At 42.3% G+C, this 23,130-nt stretch overlaps 1 protein-coding gene across 1 annotated transcript in view; it reads left to right on the top strand.

The window, feature by feature from the left end:
• Positions 1–23,130, top strand: part of GALNTL6 (polypeptide N-acetylgalactosaminyltransferase like 6) — a 1,544,427-nt gene that overhangs the window by 1,287,538 nt on the left and 233,759 nt on the right. The window contains exon 5 of the mRNA XM_055428017.1: positions 17,650–17,835. Coding sequence (XP_055283992.1) covers positions 17,650–17,835 — 186 coding nt within the window. The remainder of the gene's footprint in view (positions 1–17,649; positions 17,836–23,130) is intronic.

Below are 23,130 nucleotides of genomic sequence, written 5' to 3' on the forward strand. Positions count from 1 at the left end.
TCTTTGATAGAGGAGCATTCCCCAGAGAGAAGACTATAAACCCATTTATAGTCTTAACCATGGAGAAGGATGCTTTCTGTGAATAATTAATTCTGGGCACTGAGTCTACCGCTGGAAACTACTCCATTGTGGCCATGCCCTGGGTACAAGAGCAGATGTTGTGGCATTTCTTTTGCGTTACTCTGAGTATGTCACACATTTAAAGCTATCCTGAAAATATATGATTCAGTTGCTCTTTAAACAAATGATGAAGGAGAGAGAGGAAGAGAGAGAGAAAGAAATTGGGACAGAAACAGGACCCAAAGGAACCTGTGAGGTGTCAAGGTTACCTTCCCCGAGAGGAGACCCTGAGCTGAAATGTGTTCCAATCCTCTTCTTTATTTTTAAGATTTTACTTCATGTGGAGCATTTTTAAAGTCTTTCTTGAATTTGTTACAATATTGCTTCTGCTTTATGTTTTGGTTTTTTGACCACACGGCCTGTGGAATCTTAGCTCCCTGACTGGGGATTGAACCCATACCCCCTGCATTGGAAGGTGGTGTCTTAACCACTGGACCACCAGGGAAGTCGCCTCATTCCTGTTTTCTACATGGGAATGTAGGGCCTAAGGGAAGGTCACAGACAATTATCAGAATTCTCCAGGTAAACACAACTCACTGTTTCCCACTATGAAATGTGCGTGTGATGTCAGAGATGTTATATTTTCAGACACAAAAAAGAATTAAAAAGAGGACAGACTCATAAGAGATCAGTGAGTGGTGGGGTGGAGCTCAGTTGAGCCAGAGGCGGGCAGTTCCACAGGTAAGAACAGGACAGCCAAGCATAGTAATTACCAACTTCTACTCTGCTAGACTTCTCTCTACATCCTGGTCAGAAAGTCTAAAACTGCCATGTGAGCTTACGAGTCCTTCATCGGTGGCCTTCCTTCCTCTCCAAACCAATGGAACTGAAATCTCATATAATGGGCAGCAGGGAAGCAAGGGGAACACTATCTCCACCTTCTGTGGCTATAAATAAAATGGCATTTTGTTCCTGAGAGAAACACAGATCTCTCTATTCCCCATCTGTTCACTGTGTAAACATCCTTGAAAAGATAATCCAGAACAAATGGTAGACCTTATCCACAAAAGATGCAGAAACATAAAGGGCCCTAAGGAACAGTCTCCAACTCTCTCCTCCCATGATTGTGTGAAATCAAGGACTCTCAAAAGATCAAACCAGTCAATCTTTAAGGAAATCAACCCTGAATATTTATTGGAAGGACTGATGCTAAAGCTGAAGCTCCAAAACTTTGGCCACCTGATGTGAAGAGCTGACTCATTGGGAAATATCTTGATGCTGGGAAGATTGAGGGCAGGAGGAGAAGGGGTTGACAGAGGATGAGATAGTTGGTTGCCATCACCAACTCAATGGACATGTGTTTGAGCAAACTCCAGGAGATAGTGGAGGACAAGGAATCCTGCAGTGCTGCAGTCCATGTGGTCACAAAGAGTCACACACAACTGAGCGACTAAACTACAACAACAAGGATTCTCACGGGGGGAAATCTCAAATCTGTTCCACAACAACAACAACAACAAAAATTTAAAAAAAAAAAAGGAAAAATTAGAAATCACACATTTTAGAGAGAGTGAGCAAGATGGCAGAGAAATAGGACAGCGAGACCACTTTCTCCTCCACAAATTCAACAAAAGAACATTTGAATGCTGAGTAAATTCCACAAAACAACTTCTGAATGCCGTCAGAGGACATCAGGCACCCAGAAAAGCAGCCCATTGCCTTCAAAAGGAGGTAGGAAAAAACATAAAAGATAAAAAGAGAGACAAAAGAGGTAAGGATGGAGCTCCGTCCCGGGAAGGGAGGCTTTAAAAAGAGAGAACTTTCCAAACACCAGGAAACACTCTCACTGGTGAGTCTGTGGCGAGCCTCGGAACCTCAGATGGCCACATAACCGGGAGGAAAAAGAAAGAAATAATTAAAACCCACAGATTACCCACCAAACAGTAACTCCCAGCGGAGAAGCAGCGCAGACACTGGCATCCGCCATTAGCAAGCGGGGGCTGGGCAGGGAGGAGCCGGCTGAATTGCTTAGAGAAAGGACTGGGCCTGAATGCCACGAGGGCAATCTGAGAGAAATAACTGGGGATAGCAAAGCAGACTGTGGGGTAGCTACCCCGCTAAAAGGCGAAAAGCCCTAACCTAAGACTCCGCCAGCCCCACTCACAGAACAAAGGACTGAGCAAAGCTAGCCAGCTGCAGACAGCCCATCTCCCACTGAGACAGGCAGGGAAGGGCAGCCAGAGCCGGAAGCGGGCAACCGCGGCCCCAGAGAGACATCCAATACCAAACTTCAGGCAGGCTTCGTTGCTAACCAAGACTTGATGGGTTTCTGACCAGTCAACATCCACCTGAGAAGGTGCGCCAGCTGTACACCAAGAAAACCAAGCGGGAGGGACCGGGGAGGTGATAAGTCACAGGGACTGTGCTCGCCAAACACCTGGTCACCTAAGCTGCTTGGACTGGGGAAGGCACAAAACACAGGCCCAAACAAGTCTGCGCCTTTGTGGAGTAACCAAGTACCTGAACAAGAGCCGCTCAGACCTGGGAAGTGCATACAACCCAGCACCGGCCTCAGACAGTTCCCAGCAGAGCAACCAAGAGCCTGTGCAGTGTAGACTGGGACAGCACATGCGCTGTGAGCGGGGGCAAACCCAGTGTGGCCGAGACACTGCGAGCACTCCCCACAGACACCAGAGATATTTGTCTGCAGCGTTCCTCCCTTCCCAGAACAGGACTGAAAAACTGAGCCGTAAAAAGTGTCCACCACCACCCCCTAGTGTCAGGGCGGAAATTAGACACTGAAGAGACCAGCAAACAGAAGCTAAAACGGAGGGAACCACCTTGGAAATGACAGATAGAGAAGTCTAGAGGATACTCCAAGAATAAGACCAAAAACGAGAGGCAAGAGGCTTAAGCCCAAATCCTGAGAACACCAGAGAACTCCTGACTCCAGGGAACATTAATAGATAGGAGCTCATCAAACGCCTCCATACCTACACTAAAACCAAGCACCACCCAAGGGTCAACAAGTTCCAGAGCAAGACATACCACGCAAATTCTCCAGCAACACAGGAAAATAGACCTGAGCTTCAATATACAGGCTGCCAAAAGTCACTCCAAACCCATTGACATCTCATAACTCATTACTGGACACTTCATTGCACTCCAGAGAGAAGAAATCCAGCTCCACCCACCAGAACACCAACACAAGCTTCCCTAACCAGAGAACCTTGACAAGTCACCAGTCCAATCTCACACACAGAGAGGAAACTACATAATAAAGAGAACTCCACAAACAGCCAGAAAACGGAAAGGCCACCCCAAGCACAGAAATATAAGCAAGATGAAGAGGCAGAGAAATACCCAGCAAGTAAAGGAACAGGATAAATGCCCAAAACACAAACAAAAGAGGAAGATATAGGGAATCTACCTGATAAAGAATTTCGAATTTTTGTGGTGAAAATGATTCAAAATCTTGAAAGCAAAATGGAGTTACAGATGAATAACCTGGAGAAAAGGATTGAGAAGATGCAAGAAAGGTTTAATAAGGATTTAGAGGAAATAAAAAAGAGTCAGTATACAAGGAATAATGCAATAGATGAGATCAGAAACACTCTGGAGGAAACAAACAGTAGAATAATGGAGGCTGAAGACAGGATAAGCGAGCTAGAAGATAGAATTGTAGAAATAAATGAAACAGAGAGGAAAAAGGAAAAACGGATTAAAAGAAATGAGGACAAAATTAGAGGTCTCTGGGACAATGTTAAATGCCCCAACATTCGAATCATAGGAGTCCCAGAAGAAGAAGACAAAAAGAAAGACCATGAGAGAATACTTGAGGAGATAATAGTTGAAAACTTTCCTAAAATGGGGAAAGAAATAATCACCCAAGTCCAAGAAACCCAGAGAGTCCCTAGCAGGATAAACCCAAGGTGAAATACTCAAAGACACATATTAATCAAATTAACAAAGATCAAACACAAAGAACAAATACTAAAGGCAGCAAGGGAAAAGCAGCAAATAACACACAAGGGGATTCCCATAGGATAACAGCTGATCTTTCAACAGAAACTCTTCAGGCCAGGAGGGAATGGCAAGACATACTTAAAGTGATGAAAGAAAATAACCTACAGCCCAGATTACTGTACCCAGCAAGGATCTCATTCAAATAGGAAGGAGAAATCAAAAGCTTTACAGACAAGCAAAAGCTGAGAGAATTCAGCATCACCAAACCAGCTCTCCAACAAATGCTAAAGGACCTTCTCTAGACAGGAAACACAGAAGGAGTGTATAAACTCGAACCCAAAACAATAAAGAAAATGGCAACAGGATCATACTTATCAATAATTACCTTAAACGTAAATGGGTTGAATGCCCCAACCAAAAGACAAAGGCTGGCTGAATGGATGAAAAAAAAAGACCCCCAAATATGTTGCCTACAAGAGACCCACCTCAAAACGAGGGACACATACAGACTGAAAGTGAAGGGCTGGAAAAAGATATTCCACGCAAATAGAGACCAAAAGAAAGCAGGAGTAGCAATACTCGTATCAGATAAAATAGACTTTAAAACAAAGGCTTTGAAAAGAGATGAAGAAGGAAACTACATAATGATCAAAGGATCAATCTAAGAAGAAGATATAACAATTATAAATATTTATGCACCCAACATAGGAGCACCACAATATGTAAGACAATTACTAACAAGTATGAAAGGGGAAATTAACAACAATGCAATAATAGTGGGAGACTTTAATAACCCACTCACACCTATGGATAGATCAAAAAATTGATACAGAAAATTAGAAAATTAACAAGGAAACACAAACTTTAAATGATACAATAGATCAGTTAGACCTAATAGATCTCTATAGGACATTTCACCCCAAAACAATGAATCTCAAGCGCACATGGAATATTTTCCAGGATATTCACATCCTGGGCCATAAATCTAGCCTTGGTAAATTCAAAAAAATTGAAATCATTCCAAGCATCTTTTCTGACCACAATTCAGTAAGATTAGATCTCACTTACAGGAGAAAAACTATTAAAAATGCCAACATATGGAGGCTGAACAACACACTGCTGAATAATGAACAAATCATAGAAGAAATCAAAAGAGAAATCAAAATATGCATACCAATGAATGAAAATGAAAATACGACAACGCAAAACCTCTGGGACACTGTGAAAGCAGTGCTAAGGGGAATGTTCATAGCAATACAGGCACACCTCAAGAAACAAGAAAAAAGTCAACTAAATAACCAACTCTACATCTAAGGAAACAAGAAAAGGAAGAAATGGAGAACCCCAGGGTTAGTAGAAGGAAAGAAATCTTAAAAATTAGGCAGAAATAAATGCAAGAGAATCAAAAGAGACCAGAGCAAAAATCAACAAAGCCAAAAGCTGGTTCTTTGAGAGGGTAAATAAAACTGACAAACCACTAGCCAGACTCATCAAGAAACAAAGGGAGAAGAACCAAATCAATAAAATTAGAAATGAAAATGGAGAGATCACAACTGACAACACAGAAATACAAAGGATCATTAGAGAATACTATCAGCAATTATATGGCAATAAAATGGACAATTTGGAAGAAATGCACAAATTCTTAGTAAAGTACAACTTTCCAAAACTGAACCAGGAAGAAATAGAAAATCTTAATAGACCCATCACAAGCACAGAAACAGAAGCTGTAATCAGAAAACTTCCCGCAAACAAAAGCCCAGGTCCAGAGGGCTTCACAGCTGAATTCTACCAAAAATTTAGAGAAGAGCTAATACCTATTCTACTCAAACTCTTCCAGAAAATTGCTGAGGAAGGGAACCTTCCAAACTCATTCTATGAGGCCACCATCACCCTAATCCCAAAACCTGGTAAAGATCCCACAAAAAAAAGAAAACTACAGGCCAATATCACTGATGAACATAGATGCAAAAATCCTGAACAAAACTCTAGCAATCAGAATCCAACAACACACTAAGAAGATCATACATTATGACCAAGTGGGCTTTATTCCAGGAATGAAAGCATTCTTCAATATCCGCAAATCAATCAATGTAATACACCACATTAACAAAATGGAAAATAAAAACCATATGATTATCTCAATAGATGCAGAGAAAGCCTTCGACAAAATTCAACATCCATTTATGATAAAAACCCTCCAGAAGGTGGGAATAGAAGGAACATACCTCAACATATTAAAAGCTATATATGACAAACCCACAGCAAAGATTATCCTCAATGGTGAAAAAAAGAAAGCATTTCCCCTAAAGTCAGGAGCAAGACAAGGGTGCCCACTCTCACCACTACTATTCAACACAATTCTGGAAGTTTTGGCTACAGCAATCAGAGCAGAAAAAGACATAAAAGGAATACAAATTGGAAAAGAAGAAGTAAAACTTTCACTGTTCACTGATGACATGATCCTATACACAGAAAACACTAAAGACTCTACCAGAAAACTACTAGAGCTAATCAATGAATACAGTAAAGTTGCAGGATATAAAATCAACACACAGAAATCCCTTGTATTACTATACACTAATAATGAGAAAATAGAAAGAGAAATTAAGGAAACTATTACATTCACTGTCACAACGAAAAGAATAAAATATTTAGAAATATATCTACCCGTTCAGTTCAGTTCAGTCACTCATTCGTGTCCGACTCTCCCCGACCCCATGAGTCACAGCACGCCAGGCCTCCCTGTCCATCACCAACTCCCAGAGTTCACTCAAACTCATGTCAGTGATGCCATCCAGCCATCTCATTCTCTGTCGTCCCCTTCTCCTCCTGCTCCCAACCTTTCCTAGCATCAGAGTCTTTTCCAGTGAGTCAACTCATCGCATGAGGTGGCCAAAGTATTATAGTTTCAGCTTTAGCATCAGTCCTTCCAATGAACACCCAGGATTGATCTCCTTTAGAATGGACTGGTTGGATCTCCCTGTAGTACAAGGGACTCTCAAGAGTCTTCTCCAACACCATAGTTCAAAAGCATCAATTCTTCGGCGATCAGCTTTCTTCACAGTCCAATAGAAAACTATAAAAGACTGGTGAAAGTAATCAAAGAGGACAAAAATAGATGGAGAAATATACCATGTTCATGGATTCGAAAAATAAATATTGTGAAAATGAGTATACTACCCAAAGTAATTTTTACATTCAATGCAATCCCTATCAAGCTACTAACGATATTTTTCACAGAACTAGAACAAATAATCTCACAATTTGTATGGAAATACAAAAAACCTCGAATAGCCAAAGCAATCCTGAGGAAGAAGAATGGAACTGGAGGAATCAACCTGCCAGACTTCAGGCTCTACTACAAAGCCACAGTCATCAAGAGAGTATGGTACTGGCATATAGACAGAAATATAGATCAATGGCACAAAATAGAAAGCCCAGAGATAAATCCACGCACTTATAGACACCTGAGAAGCACCAGAGATCAAATTGCCAACATTCATTGGATCATGGAAAAAGCAAGAGAGTTCCAGAAAAACATCTATTTCTGCTTCATTGACTATTCCAAAGCCTTGGATACTGTGTGGATCACAATAAACTGTGGAACATTCTGAAAGAGATGGGAATACCAGAACACCTGACCTGCCTCTTGAGAAACCTGTATGCAGGTCAGGAAGCAACAGTTAGAACCGGACATGGAACAACAGGCTGGTTCCATATAGGAAAAGGAGTATGTCAAGGTTGTATATTGTCACCCTGCTTATTTAATTTATATGCAGAGTACATCATGAGGAACGCTGGGCTGGAAGAAGCACAAGCTAGAATCAAGATTGTTGGGAGAAATATCAATAAACTCAGATATGCAGATGACACCACCCTTATGGCAGAAAGTGAAGAGGAACTTACAGGCCTCTTGATGAAAGTGAAAGAGGAGAGTGAAAAGGTTGGCTTGAAGCTCAACATTCAGAAAGCAAAGATCATGGCATCTGGTCCCATCACTTCTTGGGAAATAGATGGGGAAACAGTGGAAACAGTGTCAGACTTTATTTTTTGGGCTCCAGAATCACTGCGGATACTGATTGCAGCCATGAAATTAAAAGACGCTTACTCCTTGGAAGGAAAGTTATGACCAACCTAGATAGCATATTAAAAAGCAGAGACATTACTTTGCCAACCAAGGTCCGTCTAGTCAAGGCTATGGTTTTTCCCGTGGTCATGTATGGATGTGAGAGTTGGACTGTGAAGAAAGCTGATCGCTAAAGAATTGATGCTTTTGAACTGTGGTGCTGGAGAAGACTCTTGAGAGTCCCTTAGACTGCAAGGAGATCCAACCAGTCCATTCTAAAGGAGATCAATCCTGGATGTTCATTGGAAGGACTGATACTAAAGCTGAAACTGCAATACTTTGGCCACCTCATGTGACGAGTTGACTCACTGGAAAAGAGTCTGATGCTGGGAGGGATTAGGGGTGGGAGGAGACGGGGACGACAGAGAATGAGATGGCTGAATGGCATCACCGACTCGATGGACATGAGTTTAAGTGAACTCCTAGAGTTGGTGATGGACAGGGAGGCCTGGCGTGCTGTGATTCATGGGGTCGCAAAGAGACAGACACGACTGAGCAACTGAACTGAACTGAACTGATGGACACCTATCTTTGACAAAGGAGGCAAGAATATAAAATGGAGAAAAGACAGTCTCTTTAACAAGTGGTGCTGGGAAAACTGGTCAGCCACTTGTAAAAGAATGAAACTAGAACACTCCCTAACACCATACACAAAAATAAACTCAAAATGGATTAAAGATATAAATGTAAGAGCAGAAACCATAAAACTCCTAGAGGAGAACATAGGCAAAACACTCTCCGACATAAATCACAGCAGGATCCTCCATGACCCACCTCCCAGATTATTGGAAATAAAAGCAAAAATAAACAAATGGGACCTAATTAAAATCAAAAGCTTCTGCACAGCAAAGGAAACTATAAACAAGGTGAAAAGACAGCCTTCAGAATGGGAGAAAATAATAGCAACTGAAACAACTGACAAAGAATTAATCTGGAAAATATACAAGCAATTCCTTCCCCTCAACTCCAGAAAATTAAACGACCCAATCAAAAAATGGGCCAAAGAACTAAACAGACATTTCTCCAAAGAAGACATAAAGATGGCTAACAAACACATGAAAAAATGCTTAACATCTCTCATAGTCAGAGAAATGCAAATCAAAACCACAATGAGATACCATTTCACACCAGTCAGAATGGCTGCTATCCAAAAGTCTACATGCAATAAATGCTGGAGAGGCTGTGGAGAGAAGGGAACACTTTTACACCGTTGGTGGAAATGTAAACTAGTACAGCCACTATGGAGAACAGTGTGGAGATTCCTTAAAAAACTGGAAATAGAACTGCCATATGACCCAGCAATCGCACTCCTGGGCATACACACAAAGGAAACCAGAATTGAAAGAGACACATGTACTCCAATGTTCATCGCAGCACTGTTTATAATAGCGAGGACATGGAAGCCACCTAGATGTCCATCTGCAGATGAATGGATAAGAAAGCTTTGGTACATATACACAGTGGAGTATTACTCAGCCATTAAAAAGAATTCATTTGAATCAGTTCTAATGAGGTGGATGAAACTGGACCCTATTATACAGAGTGAAGTAAGCCAGAAAGAAAAACACCAATACAGTATACTAACGCATATATATGGAATTTAGAAAGATGGTAACCTTAACCCTTTATCAGTTCAGTTCAGTTCAGTCGCTCAGTTGTGTCCCACTCTCCATGACCCCATGAATCACAGCACGCCAGGCCTCCCTGTCCATCACCAACTCCCGGAGTTCACTCAAACTCATGTCCACAGAGTCAGTGATGCCATCCAGCCATCTCATTCTCCATCGTCCCCTTCTCCTCCCGCCCCCAACCTTTCCCAGCATCAGAGTCTTTTCCAGTGAGTCAACTCGTCGCATGAGGTGGCCAAAGTATTGCAGTTTCAGCTTTAGCATCAGTCCCTCCAATGAACACCCAGGATTGATCTCCTTTAGAATGGACTGGTTGGATCTCCTTGCAGTATAAGTGACTCTCAAGAGTCTTTTCCAACACCACAGTTCAAAAGCATCGATTCTTTGGTGATCAGCTTTCTTCACAGTCCAACTCTCACATCCATACATGACCACGGGAAAAACCATTGCCTTGACTAGACGGACCTTGGTTGGCAAAGTAATGTCTCTGCTTTTTAATATATTATCAAGGTTGGTCATAACTTTCCTTCCAAGGAGCAAGCGTCTTTTAATTTCATGGCTGCAATCAGCATCTGCAGTGATATTGGAGCCCAAAAATATAAAGTCTGACACTGTTTCCACTGTTTTTCCATCTATTTCCCATGAAGTGATGGGACCAGATGCCATGATCTTTGTTTTCTGAATGTTGAGCTTTCATCAAGAGGCTTTTGAGTTCCTCTTCACTTTCTGCCATAAGGGTAGTGTCATCTGCATATCTGAGGTTATTGATATTTCTCCCAGCAATCTTGATTCCAGCTTGTGCTTCTTCCAGCCCAGCGTTCCTCCTGATATACTCTGCATATAAATTAAATAAGCAAGGTGACAATATACAACCTTGACGTACACCTTTTCCTATTTGGAACCAGTCTGTTGTTCCATGTACAATACACGACAGCAAAAGAGACACAGGTGTATAGAACAGTCTTTGGGACTCTGTGGGAGAGGGTGAGGGTGGGGTGATTTGGGAGAATGGCATTGAAACATGTATATTATCATATGTGAAACGAATCACCAGTCCAGGTTTGACGCATGATACAGGATGTTCGGGGCTGGTGCATCGGTGATGACCCAGAAGGAGGATAAGGGGAGGAGGGAGGTGTGAGGGAGGTTCAGGAAGGGGAACTCATGTACACCCAGGGTGGATTCATGTCAACGTATGGCAAAATCAACCAATATAATATTGTAAAATATTAGCCTCCAATAAAAAAATAAATTTTTTAAAAAATCATACATTTTAGCTGAAACAGGGAAACATTTGGTATCCATGGGTTTCACAGTGATCATGTTTCTGTCTTACTTTATCATGGTCTCAGACTGACCTCGCTGCATGCTGACAGTCACCAAGATGGTTATGTCCAGCAGAACCAGATGACGGGCTGGCCAGGTGGGTCAGACCACAGCTTAGACAGGCTAATGTTTTCTTTCTCAGCTGTACCATTGAAGCAGGACCCACACTGGGTCATCTCCTTTGATATATTTCTTAAGTGTCTTTTAATCTTTAGTGGACTCCCCAGCTGGCACTGTTGGTGGCACTAAGAGGTAAAGAACCCACCTGCCAATGCAGGAGAACAGGAGATGCGGGTTCAACCCCTGGGTTGGGAAGATCCCCTGGAGGAGGAAGTGACAACCCACACCAGTCTTCTTGCCTGGAAAATCCCATCGGCAGAGGAGTCTGGCAGGCTACAGTCTGTGGGGTCCCAAGAGTCAGACACATATATACACAATCTTTAGGGTTCTCTTTCCATTTCTTTTCTTCTTCTTCTAATCTATTTGTTGAAGAAGTCAAGCCATTTGTGTTGGAGAAATTTCTAGAGTTTCGATTTTGCTAGTTATCTCCCAGATGTGCTATTTCACAAACTCATCAGTCTTTTAGTTCCTATAAGCTGGTAGTTAGATGTAAAGGCATGATCAAACTCAGATTCAGTACTTTGCCAAGAAAGAGGTAGTGACATGTTTCAAGCACAGAACAAGTGATCTGGTTCCTTCTGTGATATTAATGAGTCAATTAGTTCATTAGAGGTTGTAAAGGGTGACTTTCTAATTCTCTTTTTTTTAATAGTACCTGGAATATATGTGGTCTATTCATTTCAGTGTCCCAGCTTTTCCCAAGTGACTGAGGACGCTATGTATATTAAAAGAATAGAAAATAAGACATTGAGAGATGGAACCCACTCCAGTGTTCTTGCCTGAAAAATCCCATGGGCAGAGGAGCCTGGCGTGTTGCAGTTCATGGGGTCACAGAGTCAGACATGACTCAGTGACTAAACCACAACAACAGCTATTTCCCAAGCAACTGGCATATTAAAAGAATAGAAAATAAGACATTCAAAGACAGAACTCAGTCAAAATCATAAAAGAAGATATTGGATACAGTTTCAGCAATTCTTTTAAGTTCTTGGTTGAATTTTTTGTGCTCCAGAGATAATATGAAGTGTCTGGATGTGAATGCTATGAAAAGGGACATATTCAGTGTGGTCAACCAGGATGTCAAGAGATGACAGCTTTCTGGAGTTAACTGGAGACATAAAATCTGTACAATTCTCTTGCATAAAGAATACAGAAAAAGCTTCTATACTCCTAAGTAGACAGTTATCCTTAACACTGTCACTTTGGGTTAAAATATACACACAACATGTGTCAAGTATATTGAGAAGAGTAAGGATATCCTCTAGTTTCTAACTGTGAAGCACTTCTTGTCACTGTGATAAGACCTCAAATTATCCAAAATACTTAAGAGCATATTCTTGTGGTGGAATAATGAACCAGAAAGGTATATGTATTTTTATGTGTTTATGACACATTCCAGTTCAGAATGTATCACTAGTCACTATCCACAATAACTGTGGGCTTCCCAGCTGGCACTAGTGGTAAACAACCCACCTGCCAGTGCAGGGGACACCAGAGACTCGAATTCCATCCCTGGGTCGGGAAGATCTGGAGGAGGAAATGGCAACCCACTCCAGTATTCTTGCCTGGAGAATCCCATGGACAGAGGAGCCTGGAGGGCTACAGTCCAGAGAGTCACAAAGAGTTGGACATGAATGAAGCAATTTAGCACACACACACCACACACAATAACTAGCATTTATTCTGTGTGTGCTCTTAAGGTCATATTCTGCTATATACTAGGGCTTCTCAGGTGGGGCTAGTAGTAAAGAACTTGCCTGCCAATGCAGGAGACATAAGAGATGTGGGTTTCAATCCTGGATCGGGAAGATCCCCTGGATGAGGCCATGGCAACCCACTCCAGTATTCTTGCCTAGAGAATCCCATGGACAGAGGAGCTGGGTGAGCTGTAATCCATAGGATCACTAAGAGTAGGACATGACTGAAGTGACTTAGCATGCACAATGTACGCTGCTATACTCTACCAACATTAAAGTATAAACATCAAAGAAATGTCAGCTTCATATTATGTATTTAGACATAGAACTCTAGTCTCCAGGTCATTTGGGTCTCCTGCCCCTCCTGCTCTCTCCTTGAGATTAAATTAGGGGATTCAAAGGAGAAGGAACCTGCTGAGCCCAGGGCAGTTGTTTGTCCAGCCTCTGGTGAGTTTTCCACTCCAGAAACCCTGACCTTCCTCTGTAATACTCCTGGTCACTTAGGTTCCCTATGCCTCGGGGGCAATTGCTCAAAGGTAGACCAGAAAGCTGTCCAAACTCTGCTACTATATTTTCCTGACATAATAAGCATAATACCCACTCCAGTATTCTGGCCTGGAGAATTTCATAGACTGTATAGTCCATGGGGCCACAAAGAGTCAGACATGACTGAGCAACTTTCACTTTAATTTATTGAACAGACCTAAATCTTTGATGAACTTAGAGTGCTTCCAAGTCATGATTTTTGACACCAGTGACAGTCTTGAAGACAGGGAGCTGGGGGAGACCAGACAGATACTGTGTTGACCAAAGACAAGACCTGGCATTTGCTTTTTGACTAAAGCTCTGATACATGTCAGCTTTATCTTGAGTTGATTCTTGCTTTCCAATGTGATGTGTGACCCAAAGAAACACTGGAAGAACAACCTCTAGGATGCTTTTTAGGAAAAATGAAACACTTGATAGACTAGATCTACAGCATAAGTAAAACATGACAAGGGAAATCACAGAATCATAGAATTGGAAGGAATATTTAAGATCAACTCATCACATTCCATGGCTTCCCAGGTAGCTCAGTGGTAAAGAATCTGCCTGCCAAGCAGGAGATGCGGGTTCGATCCCTGGGTTGAGAAGATCCCCTGGAGAAGAGAACGGCAACCCACTCCAGTATTCTTGCCTGGGAAATCCCATGGACAGAGGAGCCTGGTGGGCTACAGTCCATGGGATCGCAAAGGGTCAGACACTGAACACACACACACACATCACATTCCACAGGTGAGGAAAACTGAAATGACTTAACTGAAGATAGAGGTCCAGTGAATAATAGGTCTAGAACTCATGTCCTTGATTCTCAACTGCAAATCATTGAAGGCAACTTTTTTAGAACTTAGTTGCTATCCTGAACAATAAATATACTAATGAATGTGTAAGTTCTTGGAGCATAGTGAAATCTCTAGTAAAAAAGGGAAAATACATTCAGAAAACTGCTGTACTTAATATTGACAGTAACAAGACACCAAAATGTCACTTGAGTATAACTCAACATTTCATTACTGCCTCCCAGTGATGTCATAAACCTTGGGCAAAAATTGGTATATGTGAAATTATATTAACTTTTCCAGGTCATCAGGGTACCACTTAGTGGATTTTAGCAGTAATATTTCCACTGCTAGTGTAGGGTCACCAACCAAAAAAAAAAAAAAAAAAGTTAATGGTTCTACAAATGTTTCCTAATCAAAAAAGAAATGTCTCTTTTATAAAGATAGCATAAATTCTCCTGTCATTCTTTAAATTAAATAAGTTCAAAAGGGATCTTCAAATATGCTGTGTTTAAGTAATACCAAAGCATGTTTAAAATAATTTGAGTAAGCTTTTGAAATGAATCTCAAAACTGTTCATACAAAGAAATGAAAAATGTTTTTAATTTAAAGGCATCTCCTCCATCCACAGGAATTTCCTTGCAAGAGAGTCTAATTTGCTAATCAGATGGATAATATCTTCTTCACGGTGATCTATGGTTAATTAAATGCTACAATTGAACTAAGAAAAAACAGACCACTCCATGGGGCAGTCAACTAGGTCATTACTCGGAGGCACAGCAACCTAATTATTACCACAAAGTTCAAATTAGAGGAATTGATTTGAACATTTAGTGGACTCTCTGTGGGGTCAAACCCCTTGAGATTAGTGCATTCATACCTGACAGTCTTCTTCCGTTCCGTTCCGTCGCTCAGTCGTGTCTGACTCTATGCGACCCCGTGGACTGTAGCCTACCAGGCTTCTCCGTCCATGGGATTCTCCAGGCAAGAATACTGGAGTGGGTTACCGTTTCCTTCTCCAGGGGATCTTCCCGACCCAGGGATCGAACCCGGGTCTCCCGCATTGGCTGCAGACGCTTTAACCTCTGAGCCACCAGGGAAGCTCACTTTCTCATAGGCAGCTACAAATAATTAATCCTCTCTCCCTTGAAGACTTTACTTGACTACTTTAGTCCTTGGGGGTCAGAGAGTCAAGCAGAGAATGCAGTTGGATTATCAAGATGATACCCACAGTGGTACAACCAACAGAAGAGCAGTGAGGTTTGCAGAGATGTGGATGGACCTAGAGGCTGTCACACAGAGTGAAGTAAGACAGATAAAAAGAAATACCGTATATTAACTCATATATTTGGAATCAAGAAAAATGGCACTCATGAACCTATTTGCAGGATAGGAATAGACACAGATGTAGAGAACAAACCTACGGACACTGAGCGGTGGACAGAGGTTGGGCTGGGATGCACTGGGAGTTTGGGATTGACAAATACACACTATTGATACTTCGTATACAATAGGTGACTACTGAGAACTTACTGTATAGTGCAAGGAATTCTACTCAGTGCCCTGTGGTGACCTAAATGGGAAGGAAATTCAAAAAAGGGGATATATGTATACATGCAGCTGATTCATTTTGCTGCACAGCAGAAATTAACACAACATTGTAAAGCAACCGTGCCTGCATGCTCAGTTGCTCAGTCATGTCTGACTCTTTGTGACCCCACAGAGTTTTGCCCACCAGGCTCCTCTGTCCATGGGATTCTCCAGGCAAGAATACTGGAGTGGGTTGCCATTTCCTTCTCCAGAGGATCTTCCTTACCCAAGAACTAAACCCGAATTTCCTACATTGGTAGGCAGATTCTTTACCACTGAGCCAATATTCCAAAAAACAAACAAACAAAAAAATTAGCAAGATCATAAATCCTTCCATGAACCACTATTGTTAGAAATCACGGAAGGAGACTTAATAATATTGCCTTTGATTGCAAACAAGCAGAGACAGTTTGAAAGTGAAACCTACAGAACATACAGCATGCTAAGATTCTATTTCAATGAATATTAGACTCTACTTGTTACAAACTCCAGGAAAGCCCTCCTAAGGTTTTACATGTGGGAGGCTTAGAGCAGATGATGTCAATTACATGAGCACATATCCCACAGAAAGCTACCAAAATGAACTTATTTGGCATACAAAAGGACTGAGAGATAAGTGTACTTTATCACAGACAGTAGAAAATGTTTTATTTCACAAATAAGTTATCTCATTTCATTTTGTTTATGTTTTTTTAATTAGGCAAAGAAACCTTTCCAATTTTTTTTCCAGTCTTAGCCAAGTCCAAAATGATTATGTAGCATCTCATCTGCCTGTCCCTCTCCATATCTAATTTTCACAGTAAATCTGTCACTTTCCACTTCAAATCCAAATCCAGGAGCTGAAGTTCCTCACCAGTCTTCTATTACCTGGCAGGGGGGGAAATCTGGTTCTTGTTATTTGTGCTAAGTCACTTCAGTTGTGTCCAACTCTTTGTGACCTCATGGACTGTAGCCCACCATGCTCCTCTGTCCATGGGATTCTCCAGACAAGAATACTGGAGTGGGTTGCCACACCCTCCTCCAGGGGGTCTTCCCAACCCAGGGACTGAACCCACGTTTCTTATATCTCCTGCTTTGGCAGTCGGGTTCTTTACCACTAGACCCACCAGGGGAGCTCTTCTGTTGATTTGGGAGGTATTTTTCCTTTCCTATGGTTTTATATGCACTATTTTCAATACAGAGAACAGTAGGCAAAGCCTTGCTGGAAAGGCCCTCTTGTTGGCAAAAGCCCATGTGCTGGAACAGTCACCTGACCCAGCCAGCAAGGACCCGGGGCTGATTCCCACCTGGGCGCAGGCCGGCCAGGCTGCAGCCTGGGGGTCCCAGACCCACAACAACTTTGGGGTGGAGCACTGGCTGGTCCCTGTCCACACAAAAGGCAGTATTTGCATCTTATGGAGCATTCTGGAACCTGTGGGCTTCCCTGGTGGCTCAGCTGTAATGAATCCACCTGCCAATGCCGGACATGCAGGTTCTATTCCTGGGTTGGGAAGATCCCCTGGAGAAGGGAATGGCAACCCACTCCAGTATTCTTGCCTGGAGAATCCCATGGACAGAGAAGCCTGGCAGGCTACAGTCCATGGGGTCGCAAAGAGTCGGACACGACTGAGCAACTAAACAACAACACCTGGGACTTGTAAAGTATAGAGACCTCTAGGCAAGGAGTCTTCCAAGCCCCTCCCCTCAAGAAGAAAGGAGGAGAGAAAGGCCCTCAGCCAGATTTCTCCAAGCACGCTGTCAGCACAGACGCCCTGGAGTCAGTCTGCTGTAGCTAATGTTCCGTGTCCTTCTGTGTCTGTCTTCTTCTTTCCCAGAACACTTGAAGGAGAAGCTGGAAGAGTACATGGCTCGGTTTTCCAAAGTGAGGATCGTCCGCACCAAGAAAAGGGAAGGGCTGATCCGGACCCGACTCCTGGGGGCGTCCATGGCCAGAGGAGAGGTCCTGACGTTCCTAGACTCCCACTGTGAGGTCAACGTCAACTGGCTGCCCCCGCTCCTCAGTGAGTGCCCCTCAGCCTCCTGGGATCTAGGCAGGGGAGGGTGTTTGCTTCTATTTAGTCTGCCATTGACGAAGGCTAGAGACACCTTTGATGGGGTTTGCAGTGGGAGCCTGAACTCTTTTATTAACCACTGCTGGGAAGTATAGGTAACTAGAAAACTACATTGAAACTGCCATTTTAGATAATGCAGTCTAACTTTGGTTTGATAAGGTGTGATTTATTATCTTAGACATCCACTGAGTAAAGACTAAAAGGAAAAAGTGTTTATTATACTACCTACAAGTACAGTGGGCTTCCCAGGTGGCACTACTGGTAAAGAACTCACCTGCCAAAACAGGTGATGTAAGAGATGCAGGCTTGATGTCTAGGTTGGGAAGATCTCCTGGAGGAGGCCATGACAACACACTCCAGTATGCTTGCCTGGAAAATCCTATGGACAGAGGAGCCTGGCGGGCTGCAGTATACAGGGTTGCAAAGAGTTGAATATGACCAAAGCGACCGAGCACACATAAGCACAGTATGGTTAAAATGCACGCACACACACACACACACACACACACACACACAATGTTTAGAGATTATTACAGGATTGTTAAGAGATGAGAGCTGCCCGTTTTCCTAAGAGAAAAACAAACCTCATTATTCACTGCTGCTGCTGCTGTTGCCGCTGCGTCACTTCAGTTGTGTCCGACTCTGTGTGACCCCATAGACAGCAGCCCACCAGGCTCCCCCATCCCTGGGATTCTCCAGACAAGAACACTGGAGTGGGTTGCCATTGCCTTCTCCACATTATTCACTACCGTGATATAAAACTAATAAGTCCACATCACCAACTTTGTCTCAGCCCTCCTGCAATTCTTGAGAGCATCTCTGAACTGATACTTGATCTGATGCTGCGATGAAAAAAGCATTCAGCCCCAGAATACAGTCACAGTGTAAGCATTCTGACATTTTCTCAGGATTTATAAGGCTATTCTCTTTTTCACTCTGGCTCCAGCCTAGCTGCCTAAATATATGACCCCTTAAATTCACATGGAACCCCTCAAACACACAGAGCTGCCCCCCAGGTGATACATCTTAGATGATCACAAGAAGATTCTCTGACACTTGAACTGTTAAAAACACCAAAGTCCTCAAATGCATTCAAACTAGAAAACCTATGTGAAGCTGAGTCCAAGCATTACTATTATATTTCTTTAATTTCACAATGAAGACAGAGATAAAGCCCAGTCGTAGCTAAGGAATAAATTGTAAAATGAGAAAAAAATGTGTTTCTAAAAAGTTCTTGGTCTGCACATTGTGTTCCTTTATGTTCCTCCAGATTTCACTAAATCAACTTTTATTGTAAATATATCCCTGGTCTTGGAGCTAAAGCAAGTAACAACCACCTTCACAATAGCAGCCTCAGACAGAATCCCTTGCTATTGACAACTGTGCAGGATTTCAGGCGGAACTGGCAAAGCTCCATTAGTAAAAGATGAGGGACGGGGTGGGGGGGTGAAAATCAACTGAAACTGTGTTGCATTTGAAACAGGAAATGATCAGCCAATAAGGTCCCACCATATCTCAGATCCACCCCTTGTCCGACAGCAAACCTCCTGGCCACCCTAATCCACAGGGTGTATCTATGCTCCTAATTAATGGTCAGAGACTCCTCTGAGCCTTTAATTAACAGTACTTGTCCAAGGACATATCAATTTAAAGTTTCATCAGTAGCCATGAGCTTCCCTTAAACTGAATTTGGCCTGTAAGGTGTTGAATAGGCAAGGAAGTTAGCACAAGGCCTAATTATTTATGAACCAAAACAATTCCTAAAAGCCAATTATCAAGGCTCTGATTGTTCCCATGCATCTGAAAAGAGACGGGAAAAGGGAAAAGACAGAAAATAAAGAGAAACCCACTTTTTCCCTTTAGAGCATTTCATTTCCTATAGGCCTGATGGTTAAGACATGATCTGAGCTCAGGATTGCTATCTTTTTTTAGTTTCCTCTATCACTGTCTTCATACATCTTTCAAATGAAATTTTAAAGAAATAGGTGGAGTCACACGGTTTCTGGGTTCATTTTTCACCCTGGGTTTATACCTGAATTTCAATTTCCCATTAAAGGCCTGTTTGTTTGATCCCGGGAAATTGAAATGTAGGCACAATCCTTAGACAAAAAACTGCCTTCACTGTAAGCTAGAGTGGCTGGATGAGAGCTGAGAGGAAATTTGACAGGAAAGCTGACAGTTAATTTAACAGACTCATTCTCTTTGGGTCACCTTGGGACTCCTTGGTGGTCAAGGAACTTGTAAGTCAATCTGGTTCTGAATCGGATTGAAGAACATCATTGAAACTTTAAATGGCAACCCACTCCAGTGTTCTTGCCTGGAGAATCCCAGGGACGGGGGAGCCTGGTGGGCTGCCGTCTATGGGGTCACACAGAGTCGGACACGACTGAAGTGACTTAGCAGCAGCAGCAGCAGCAGCAGAGATGATTGAAGAAATATTTTGGACACAGCAGCGAAGGTCTCCTCTATCAAAGACATCTATGGGGAAACACCACTTAGTGAAAGAGAAAACCCACTGTAAGACTTGCCTGGGTGAAAAAAGGTGTGTAGAGAGCCCTTGGTGGGGACTGATCTGAAGGTGCTGGGGGTGGGAGGTGGGATCTCTCTGCCTTCAAAATAACTAAATAAGATGAAGGTGACCTTAGGCTCTCTGAGGCCTCTTGGGACCACACTAGCTAAGACTGCAACCCCTTGTCTAACAAATAAATAAATAAAGACAAGGACCCCAAACATAATAAGCTAAAAGAATTAAAAATAAAATAAAATCACAACCCTTTCCACATGCCACATTCACCTTACCCTGTTTTATTTTCTTTCCATCACATTTAAGACCATTTAGCAGACCAGGATGGGAGAGAACCACAGGGCATCTTTATATTTTTTTAGTCAGAATCATCTAGAAAAATCTATGAAGGTAATACTTTTCATTTAAGAAAAAATAATTGGTTCTATACCCCTGGAAATAAGAGAGCAATTGGTACTGAGTTCAGTGTCTATATCAACTTTTAGGGTGTAAGAGAAACCCAAATAAGATGATAGGTATTGCAAGAGGGCATCAGAAGGCAGACACACTGAAATCATAATCACAGAAAACTAGTCAATCTGATCACACGGACCACAGTCCTGTCTAACTCAATGAAACTAAGCCATGCCATGTGGGGCCACCCAAGATGGGCAGGTCATGGTGGAGAGGTCTGACAGAATGTAGTCCACTGAAGAAGGGAATGGCAAACCACTTCAGTATACTTGCCTTGAGAACCCCATGAACAGTATGAAAAGGCAAAATGATAGGATACTGAATGAGGAATTCCAGGTCAGTAAGTGCCCAGTGTGCTACTGGAGATCAGTGGAGAAACAACTCCAGAAAGAATGAAGGGATGGAGCCAAAGCAAAAATGGTACCCAGTTGTGGATGTGACTGGTGATAAAAGCAAGGTCCGATGCTGTAAAGAGCAATATTGCATAGGAACCTGGAATGTTAGGTCCATGAATCAAAGCAAATTGCAAGAGGTCAAACAGGAGATGACAAGAGAGAACGTCGACATTCAAGGAATCAGTGAATTAAAATGGACTGGAATGGGTGAATTTAACTCAGATGACCATTATATCTACTACTGTGGGCAGGAATCCCTGAGAAGAAATGGAGTAGCCACCATGGTCAACAAAAGAGACCGAAATGCAGTACGTGGATGCAATCTCAAAAACGACAGAATGATCTCTGTTCGTTTCCAAGGCAAACCATTCAGTGTTACAGTAATCCAAGCCTATGCCCCAACCAGTAATGCTGAAGAAGCTGAAGTTGAACGGTTCTATGAAGACCTACAAGACCTTTTAGAACTAACACCCAAAAAAGATGTCCTTTTCATTATAGGGGACTGGAATGCAAAAGTAGGAAATCAAGAAACACCTGGAGTAACAGGCAAATTTGGCCTTGGAGCACGGAATGAAGCAAGGCAAAGGCTAATAGAATTTTGCCAAGAGAACGCACTGATCATAGAAAACAACCTCTTCCAACAACACAAGAGAAGACTCTACACGTGGACGTCACCAGATGGTCAACACTGAAATCAGATTGATTATATTCTTTGCAGCCAAAGATGCAGAAGCTCTATACAGTCAGCAAAAACATGACTGGGAGCTGACTGTGGCTCAGATCATGAACTCCTTATTGCCAAATTCAGACTTAAATTGAAGAAAGTAGGGAAAATCACTAGACCATTCAGATATGACCTAAATCAAATCCCTTATGATTATACAGTCAAATTGAGAAGTAGATTTAAGGGACTAGATCTGATAGATAGAGTGCCTGATGAACTCTGGACGGAGGTTCGTGACATTGTACAGGAGACAGGGACTAAGACCATCCCCAAGGAAAAGAAATGCATAAAAGCAAAATGGCTGTCTGAGGAGGCCTTACAAATAGCTGTGAAAAGAAGAGAAGCGAAAAGCAAAGGAGAAAAGGAAAGATATAAGCATCTAAATGCAGAATTCCAAGAAGAGCAAGGAGAGACAAGAAAGCCTTCCTCAGTGATCAATGCAAAGAAATAGAGGAAAACAACAGAATAGGAAAGACAAGAGATCTCTTAAAGAAAATTAGAGATACCAAGGGAATATTTCATGTGAAGATGGGCTCGATAAAGGACAGAAATGGGCTCAATAAAGGACATAATAGAAGCAGAAGATATTAAGAAGAGTTGGCAAGAATACACAGAAGAACTGTACAAAAGAGATCTTCATGACCAAGATAATCATGATGGTGTGATCACTCACCTAGAGCCAGACATCTTGGAATGTGAAGTCAAGTGGGTCTTAGAAAGCATCACTATCAACAAAGCTAGAGGAGGTGATGGAATTCCAGTTGAGCTATTTCAAATCCTGGAAGATGATGCTGTGAAAGTGCTGCACTCAATATGCCAGCAAATTTGGAAAACTCACCAGTGGCCACAGGACTGGAAAAGGTCAGTCTTCATTCCAATCCCAAAGAAAGGCAATGCCAAAGAATGCTCAAACTACCACACAATTGCACTCATCTCACACGCTAGTAAAGTCATGCTCAAAATTCTCCAAGCCAGGCTTCAGCAATACATGAACCATGAACTCCCAGATGTTCAAGCTGGTTTCAGAAAAGGCAGAGGCACCAGAGATCAAATTGCCAATATCTGCTGGATCATGGCAAAAGCAAGAGAGTTCCAGAAAAACATCTATTTCTGCTTCGTTGACTATGCCAAAGCTTTTGATTGTGTGG

Source organism: Moschus berezovskii, chromosome 7 (genome assembly GCF_049115385.1).
Source record: "Moschus berezovskii isolate FMDL1 chromosome 7, NW_MosBer_1.0, whole genome shotgun sequence".
Taxonomy (NCBI): domain Eukaryota; kingdom Metazoa; phylum Chordata; class Mammalia; order Artiodactyla; family Moschidae; genus Moschus; species Moschus berezovskii.